The sequence below is a fragment of the Coffea eugenioides genome, chromosome 9 (genome assembly GCF_003713205.1).
Source record: "Coffea eugenioides isolate CCC68of chromosome 9, Ceug_1.0, whole genome shotgun sequence".
In the NCBI taxonomy this organism is placed as follows: Eukaryota; Viridiplantae; Streptophyta; class Magnoliopsida; order Gentianales; family Rubiaceae; genus Coffea; species Coffea eugenioides.
In genome coordinates, this window is record NC_040043.1 from 975,088 (window position 1) to 984,989 (window position 9,902).

A 9,902-nucleotide genomic window follows, 5' to 3' on the forward strand; every position below is an offset into this window, starting at 1 on the left:
GATGTGATATATATAGAATGTAAATAAAATAATTTAAACAAAAAAATAACGTATTCGTGATAGAAACCACCGGTGTGATATAAATAAAAATATATATATATATATATGACGTATCCAAACACACCGGTGTGACCAGGTACGGGAAGGTGTTCAGAACACATATCTTGGGCAAAGCCATAATCGTGTCAACAGACCCCGAGGTGAACAAGGTTGTTCTGCAGAATCAAGGGAACGCTTTCATTCCTCATTATCCAAAATCCATCTCCGAACTGCTGGGCAAGTATTCGATATTGCACATTAATGGACCTCTGCAGAAAAGGTTGCATGCGCTCATCGGAGGCTTCCTGAGGTCACCCCAGTTCAAGGCTCAAATCACTCGAGACATAGAAGAATCCGTTCGACATGTCTTCTCATCCTGGATGGAAAAACAAGACCGACGAATTTACCTCCAAGAAGAAAGCAGGAAGGTATCTTTTGTCTTTTTTTTTTGAATCCTCACTATCGCGCACAAAGACAGAGGTACCTGTTTTTTTAAACAATTATTGTACTTGAGGATGATTAAATAAACCATGGTTAATGTTTCAGATTGCATTTGAAGTCATGGTAAAAACTTTGATGAGCGTCGGCCGGGGTGAAGATTTGAATTTGTTGAGAAGGGAATTTGAAGAATACTGCAAAGGCTTGATTTCTTTGCCCATTAAACTTCCTGGAACGAGGTTGTACAAATCTTTGAAGGTACAAACACATCCTATATATGCAATTGCATGCATGCATCCATCTAATTAATATTTCCAACGGTTTAATTATCTACGTTGGAAATATATAACGCAACGCAGTATATTTGACCATTCATAGAATTTTTTTTTTTTTTTTAATAAAAAAATTAGTTGTTGAACTTAGTCATTGGTAGGGTTTGCACATGAATATTATTAGGATCCATGCAGGCTAAAGAAAGGATGTTGAAGGTGGTGAGAAGCATAATACAGCAAAGAAAGATGGCTGCTTTGGAAGAAAAACAAGGAACGAATGGGTTGCTGAATGACGTAATTGATGTATTATTGCGCGACGCATTTGAATCATCATCAGCAGCAGAGGAGGCTCAGCCACGGCTGCCGTTGGATTCGATAGGTGAGAACCTCATAGAGTTGATGATCCCCGGTGAAGAGACTGTTCCGACGGCTCTGACGCTAGCAGTCAAGTTCTTAAGTGACAGCCCCGTCGTGCTAGCCCGATTGCTGGTATGTAGCAGTACTAGATTTTTTCTTTGTACCGTGGCTGGCGGTAGCATGGATTTTTCAATTGTTTTTTCAATCGACGGATAGGATGAGGTTCTGGGTAATCCTACGGCTGGGATCAACTAGATCCACGAGCTTCTAGTGGGCCATTGGATGTCAACTTCACTTTATGATTGTCGTACAGGATTGACTTTCAAAAGTCATTTTCAATCAGACACACGAGCGCCCACACGTGGGGAGATGCTCGTCGGCCCCACCGTGGTCTGTTTGGACTTATTCTAGCCGTACGATTTGGATTGAACGGCTGTCAGCCGGTGGACCAATCTAACAACTACGTACCTTCTTTGGATTTTTTTTTCCTTTAGAAAAATTCTTAAACCATTTTTTGTGAGCATAATTTTTAATTATTTTTTTACCTTATATATTTTTTTAAACACTAAGCTCCTTTTTTTTTCCTTACTATTTTATACTATTATTTTTGTCCGTCAAGTAGTGACTTTTTTTTTTGAAAAAAAAAAAGTGGTGGCTTTTTTCACTAGCTATTTTTTCTTTTTTTTTTGAGGGGAGCCTTCTTTCTTTCTTTTTGGGTGTCAGCCTTCTTTCGGTCGGTGTCAGCCTTCTTTCGGTCTAGGTACCGTACTACTACAAATTTCTTTCAAGATTTCCTTCTTTCTTTCCGGGTACTACTACAAGTTTCTTACAACTAAAATATGTTTGGATAGCGAATTTTTTCAAAAAATTTTTGCTCGTATTATAAATATATTTTTCAATTCATCTTTTTACATTATCAATCATCTTTTTATTTTAGATACATCACATCACAAAAATACTATAATAATTAATCAAAATAATTTTTAGGAATAACACTCTATCAAACAAAGCCTCCTTTCCAAATTCAAATAGTGTGTACTTCTTGTAAGTTGTAACCTCTTATCACTTGGGCAGGAGGAGAACATGGAACTGAAGCGGCAAAAGGCTAAGTCGGGTGATGAATATTATTGGACTGATTATGTCTCGCTCCCATTTACCCAGAATGTACGTTGCTGAGTCGCTGTACTATGTAACCAATAGAGTCTAGACCCCCCAAAATGAAGAATGGGGAAACCTTTTCAACTCTCTCTGGTAAATATCGGTAATTGCTTGACTTTTCCAATTTTTGGTTAACTTTTCTAAGCATAGGGAATGATAGTTGGCATTTTTTTATGTGAATTGGTCCAGTTATTAATTTTAGTTCTCCATGTTTGGAAATTTGAGGCTGGCTGCTGTTATTTTTGTGTTATTTTTAGTTATTGTGCTATATGGGTATAAATAAGAGTTGACTGTACTCCACTAGTGATTACTACTGAGTAACCGGGAATCTTCACCTAAAGTGTCGATTTTCGCGTCAAAAGGTAGTAGTTGCTATAAGTGCGTGGTCCCGTAGCGATTGGAGCTGAGTAACCGGGCTCCTCCATCTGGCAAATGTTGGAGTTCGCGTCAAAAGGCTCTAAGGGCTATAGACTAAGTCTTTTGTTATTCAAAAAAAAAAATAAAAAAATAAAAGGGAAAAAGAAGTGAAGTAAAGATTGTGTTAGTATGTGAATAAGTCAGCTTGCCGGTTTGTGATCTTAATGTCGAGATTTTGGTTAATAGCTGGACCATTTACTGATAGATGTGAGCAACCATTCCTTTTCCTTAGATTAGTTTGCTTTAAATTGGAGGAGTTGGTGATTGGGAAGCTAACAGGGTGATTTTTCTTTGATTTTAACCTATGATGCTTGATATATGTTTTTCTGGGTACCTTGGCAATACGGTAGTTGGAGCAATAGCCATTATTAAATTTCGGTGTTCAATTGTTGTTCTCATGCTTGAGGGCAAGCATGGTTCAGGTGTGGGGGGAATTGATAGGGTGTTAATTGTTGGTTATTTTATTGTTAATTTTCCCCTTTATCCTTGCCAAATATTGTTTTAATTATTAATATTTACTTATATTTGGTATTGGACTCAATTTCAGGAAGTGAAACAGAAAACTACAAAAATGCGGGACTTTTTGGAGATAATTGAGATTTCAAACAACCGGACCCACATGGTGCTACAAAGAGATTGCATTTCCTTTGCTGATTAGGAGATTGGAGTCCTACGGGCAATAGGAAACTAAAAGCAAGGAATTCGGTAGAGCCCCACTTTTGGTTTGATTCTCAATTTCAGCAGGGGACCACAGGGATAAGAAGCTTTAGTCATTGTTGGCTTTAAAAAGGAGACAAACGTACAGAGAACTCTTATCAATCAATAGTTTTAGTTTAGGCTTTTAGCATAGTTTTAGTTTTTCTTCTCTTAGCTCTTTGGCATGGTTGTTCTCCATTAATGGAGGACTAACCTCTTAATTCTAGTCAAGGGGACAACTGAAGACTTGGTTCAACAATTACTGTGAGATCGAAATTATTTTAATCGTTTCCTCATTTATTGGTATTTATGTGTTTCCTGTTTTTAATTGTTATAGTCCTTATGTATGATTGATTAGTGCGCAATAATTAATTCTTCATATAGGCTATTTTGCTAAATAGAGGTAATTGAATCCGTAATTGTTCGTTATCTCTATCTTAGTAGCAACTGGCGTAATTGGGTTTATGTCAGGGGAGCATATGATCTAGTTTAAACAAACCCTCGTAGCGTGTTTGTTGGTTAGGATTGGGCCTTTCTAATTATTAATGCAATCTAGAAATTAAATCCTACGGTCGTACCTAGGGTTATTTTTGGGTTAGAGAAATAGCTAACGGTCGTACCTTAGCTATCGAGAAATTAAGGAAGGGTTGGTTGTTTATCGCGTGCATGACAACTATAACTAATCTATTACTAAATGTTGGAATTATCTGTGAATCAATGATCAGTGCCTGAACCATTTCTGAAGTGAACCCTTGGCTAGAGTTTTCCCTTAATTATTCCTCTTAATCAATTAGTTTCTGCAGTTAATTTATTTAGTTAGCACTTAATCCAAAACCCCCCATACTTTGGACTCTAGAAGAAACGAATTATCCCCAATCCCTGTGGATTCGACCCTACTCACCGCTATATACAAAATCTGTATTTTCCTCGAGTAGGTATTTATTATTGCACAGGTTCGGCACCTGTCAATATTTTGTAAAAATTAGGGTAATCATATAATTATATGCTACTTTCCAAATTTGCTTTTTAATCCTTTACGACAATGGTGTTCTCTGGCTATGTGTAAAACGGCTAATCGTAGTATTCAAGGGTGGTTAGACAAGGCAATGACTAATATACTTTTGATTCAGGATATGCATATAAATATGGCACATATGAAATTTATGAAAAACAAGGAATATATTACAAATCACTAGAAGGTGATTGGAAAACCAAATTTAGCGCAATAGTAACTCAAATGGTCAAAAGAACCCAAAACATATTGCTCAAATATTATATCTTGCGCATTTTTAAAATACCAAGTGATAAAGAAAGGAGAAAACTCAAAAAAAAAAAAAAGGAAAATTGAGTAAGCTAATTTACGGAAACAATGTACCAAGGCATGGTTTTTTTGGAAGATATATGAGGTAAAGGAAAGTTCTAGTAAACACAAACAACACAAATACACTTACACAGTGAAATGTTCTAGCACATTTGTCTAAACTTTTATGATTGTATCATTAGTGATAATTTTGTATTATATGTAATGTGATTGTCATAGATTAATATCTTGTAGCGGGCTGTCATTTTTGTTTTTGATATTTTTGACCGTTCAAGATCTAAATTAGCGTTTGTTACTTCATCCACTTATATGATTAATCTCTTTTGGAATTAGTTTTTGGGTAAAATACACGGAACCCCCCTATGGTTTCGCGAAAAGACACGAAACCCCCCTATCGTTTAGAAACATACACATAAACGCCCTAAACTCCATAACTAAAGTGAAAATAGACCTATAACCGGCTAAGTTACCGGCTGCAAGTCAAATACCCAAAATACCCCATTTCTCTCCTGCTGCCCCGCTCTCCCCTATGCGGGCCGCTCGCGACTCTATCCCCGTCGGCAGCTACAATCCCTCCGAGTTTGTCGCTCCCACGGTCTCAGAGTTCACTGACGATGCTCTCTCCCCTAATTGGACTGCTCGCCGGAGCAATTCTGGTAAATTTGCTTCCTCCCTGCCAGCTGGTGGATTTGATATGTCATCCCTTAAACAGAATAATTTCCCGGCTAGTAGTTTAACCACCGTCTCCATTTTCAACATGCCCCCTGGCGGTGAACAGGGTCCTTCCATCCTTCCCCCGGGTAAAGAGCAGAGCGGCGAGGATGCCTCCTGCGCCGGCGCTGGCGGCGACGTCGAAGAAGTCAGCAACGCGGGCATTTGGGTTTCCGGATTTGCGGCGGAGGGTGGCCTCCAGGTGTGCCAGAGACTTGGCAGCAAGAACGCCGTCGGTGGAGCCACCAGCATCAATGGAGAGGATTCGGACTTTGCCGCGGCCGCCTGGGAAGTGCTTGGTGCTGTGGGGAGAAGCAGCAGCAGCAGCGGCAGCAGTAGCAGGAGGAGTAGTATTAATTTTGGGGAGGTGGGAAACGAACTTGGGATCGTCGTACCCAAAAAGGAACTTGTTTTCGAGGATGGAGAAGAATTCACAAGTGAGTTTGTCCACGTCCATGTTGCACTCCAACTGATGAAGCATTGATGAAGCTGTGGTGGTGGTGGATATTGCAGCTGCCGCCATTATCTCCTTCTTCTTGTTTGTGGATATTCTTGTATTGGAGGGGAGGGGACTGACTTAGGAGTGATTAATGTAGTACTTGGTTGTGGTGGTGGTGGATATTGCAGCTGCCGCCATTATCTCCTTCTTCTTGTTTGTGGATATTCTTGTATTGGAGGGGAGGGGACTGACTTAGGAGTGATTAATGTAGTACTTGGTTCTACGTTTAAGGTAAGACTGAAATCGCCTCAACAAATATTAATGGTTCAACTGGCTTAGCTAGCTCCTAGCTATATCAATGGGGAAGGTCTGCATTTGGTATATCAAGTTCCAGTTTGATTTTTTTCTTCCGAGTCCTGTCAAAGGTTTCCGTGTACACTTAGAGTGCTTTTGATTCAAAGTTCAAGGCAAAGCTTTCAAGCTTACGTTTCGTTTCTGGATATACATTGGATTGTCAATTCCTACTAATTTAGCAAGCCACGGGTTAGACGAGAGTATTTGACCTGCTGCCGATAACTCAGTCGGTTCAAAAGGTAATTTCCACTTTAGTTATGAAAGTTAGGGTGTTTATGTGGAGGTTTTTAAACGATAGGGGGTTTCGTGTCTTTTCGTGAAACCATAGGGGGGTTCCGTGTATTTTACCCTTAGTTTTTCGTCATTCCATGCCTATTTTGGCGCCATTGTTTGAAAACTGAAATTTGAAATCTAAATTCATTAAATTATTGAATTTTTAAGTATTAAATCATATACATTTAAGTGTATATCACATTCAGTGATAAGTGAATAGTTTATCACTTATTTTTGAGGGCAAGTTTTGACTAAAAAATTCAGTACTACTTAATTAATTCAGACGTTAAATTTTTAATTATCAAACACATTTGAACATTTTAAGATCTGAACCTATTAAATTTAAGTGCTGAATTAAGTTATCAAATAGGGTCTAACTTGACGAACAAACTATGGGGTTAATGTTAATTATTCAAGATATGAATACATTTGAAAGTCTTAAGGTGCGTTTGATAAAATTTAAAGTCTAAATCTATTAAATTATTAAATTGTTAAGTACCAAACTTGCATTTGATAAAACTGAAACTTGAAAACTGAAATCTAAAATCTGAAACCTGAATCCATTAAATTATTAAATTGTTATTTATTAAATTTTATATATTTGAGTGGTTATCATTTTAAGTGATAATTGAATAACTTATCACTTATTTTAAGGAGCGAGTTTTGCGTAAAAACTTCAGTGTCACTTAATTAATTCAAATGTTAAATTTTTGGTTATCAAACATGTCTAAACATGTTAAGATCTGAATCCATTAAATTTAATTATTGAATTAGATTATCAAACAAGACCTCAATATGATACACTTGAATGCATATCATATTAAGTCATAAGTGAATAGTTCGTCACTTATTTTTTTGAGCAAATCTTGTCTAAAAATTCAGTGCCATTTAATTCATAAAGGTATTCAATTTTTAGTTATCAAACATATCTACATATATTAAGATCTGAATCCATTAAGTTTAAGTGCTAAATTGGGTTATCAAATAGGCTCTTGCGTTTGATAAAACTGAAATCTGAAATCTAAAATTTGAAATTTGAATCCTTTAAATTATTGAATTGTTAAATATTAAGGTTCCATTTGATAAAATTGAATCTGAATTCTGAAATCTGAATTTTGAAACAATTAATTTGCTGAATTTTAAACACTTAAAAGATATATATGAATTTCTGAATTTTAATGCTAAACCTATTTATACTGTTTGATAAATATTTATAACTGAATGTTTAAAAAATTTAATTTGATAATTTTGCCCTTATATCTTTTCATTCAAAAAAAAATAGAGCCTATGATTTAATTAGTTTAAAATTTTTAGGTATGAAAATGACAATATTTATTTTTAAAATAAATTAATATAAAAGATGAAATATATAATATGAGGAATATGGAGAAAAAATGAAAGTCATTAAAAAGGGAGAAAATAGACACAGAAAACCGTTAGATAGAAAATATCGTGTTATTTTATTAGATAAGAATTTTGAATATAATTAACAAACAAGGGTAGATTTGGTAGATAAGATGAGATAGTTGAAGTAATCCTATTGATTCTTATTAGAATTAAACATTCAGTTAGGATTCTTGTGCTGAAAAAAATACATACAAGTTCAGCGCTACTTAACAAGTTCAGCAGATGGATTTTCATTTATCAAACGTTCAAAACATCTGAATATCTGAAAAGATTCAATTTCAGCACTTTTTCATGTTATCAAACAAACCCTAAATCTAATACATTTGATTACATATTAGATTGAGTGATAAGTGAATAGTTTATCACTTAACTTTGGGGGCAAATTTTGTCTAGAAAATTCAGTGTCACTTAATTAATTCAGATGTTCAATTTTTGATTATCAAACGTTCTGAATATGTTAAAATCTGAATCCATTAAATTTAAGTACTGAACTGGATTATCAAGCAAGCCTTAGTGTGGGTATTAAACAAGTAGTAGAGCAACTAGTGGCATTGCGTGTTGGCATGTTTAAAACCAAGCAGCATACTTGGGACATTATCAATTAGTTACTATATTAGTTAGTTAGGTTCTAAAGTTTTGAGTGCCGTAGCTGGTTTAGAATTGTTTGATAATTAATACGTTAGCTGAGTCCAAAAGTAATCTTGTTTCCTTGCTTATATTGGTTATTATAGATGGTATAGGTTTGGAATTTGTAAACTATGTTCTTGAATGTTTGGGAAGGGGGTCCACATGTCTGTGATTGCGGAAATTAGTTCTAAGTAAAAAAATTTCTTTATTGCCAAATTCTATTTGTTTCGTTTGAAAATTTTTAATGTCTTCCACTGCACGATATTTTCTTGTTAACACTTCTTGGGTGCCGCCATGCACGTTAAAGGACACCGTTCAAGTGAATGCCGATACTACTATTCAACCATATATCTCATTGATTAGATGCGTTAAACTTGCTGATGATTAATTAGATGCTGTAAACTTTCTTAGGTTCAAATTTGGACACTTTTCCTTAGAGTTATGAAATATAATCTCACGGAATTGTCAAAACTAATCAAATCATTGGCAAGTAATGCACAAAATCTAAGGATTAAAATGCAATAAACTTCATACTTTAATGAGTAAAGTGTTTAGAAATGAAGATTAAAACTAAACCCCGGGGGGGGGAGGGCAATAGATTAATCAAATTCTTTTTTTTTTGAACTTGTTTTAATCAATTTCTCTTATCTGCCGTCGCTCTTTCGTTTGCAAAACAAAAGAACATACTGACAAATTGACATTTTCTATCGGGTAACCAAGTAGATACCTCAAAAATGTTAAAGTCGAACTAAATTTTTGTAAATGACTGACCGTTCACCACTGCTTTTTTTTTTTTTTTTTTGGTGGTTGCACCTTTACATAACATAATGGAAAATGAAAAAGTAGAATTTTCCATATTATAATCAACAAAAGTTATCGTTACTAGAAAAAGGAAACAACAAATTGATTACAAATATTTATGGGTAAATTACTTACAACTTCCTGTGATTTTACATAATGCTAGATGACCTCATCTAAGATTTCAAAATAGCCACATAATCCTCCTATGGTTTTATGTAAAATGAAAAATAGATGGAAAGCACAATCAATTACGACGTTTATATTAAATGCACTTTAAAAGTGCGTGTGATAAAATCTTAATTTTGATATAACTCTTTTATGATTTGTATAAATATCTACTTTACCTCTTGTAATTTTTGCATTTATCCATGTAATTTGTGACGCCCCCGCTTCTCCCAAGGGCGAACCCTAGGGTATCGGCGGGACGCCTGCCTAACTCGCGCCAGGACTCGAAACACAAAGCTAATAAAACTATATTAAACCAAAAGAGTACTAAAACACACACACTAGCATAACTAGCTTTAATCACCCCTCAAACTTATAAGTAATACAAAAACTAGGGTTTCAATCCTAACCCCAACTTAGGGTTTTC

At 35.5% G+C, this 9,902-nt stretch overlaps 1 protein-coding gene across 1 annotated transcript in view; it reads left to right on the top strand.

The window, feature by feature from the left end:
* Positions 1-2,282, top strand: part of LOC113783198 (3-epi-6-deoxocathasterone 23-monooxygenase CYP90C1-like) — a 6,796-nt gene extending 4,514 nt beyond the window's left edge. The window contains exons 2-5 of the mRNA XM_027329270.1: positions 137-467; positions 586-735; positions 945-1,238; positions 2,181-2,282. Coding sequence (XP_027185071.1) covers positions 137-467; positions 586-735; positions 945-1,238; positions 2,181-2,282 — 877 coding nt within the window. The remainder of the gene's footprint in view (positions 1-136; positions 468-585; positions 736-944; positions 1,239-2,180) is intronic.
* Positions 2,283-9,902: the final 7,620 nt, after the last annotated feature.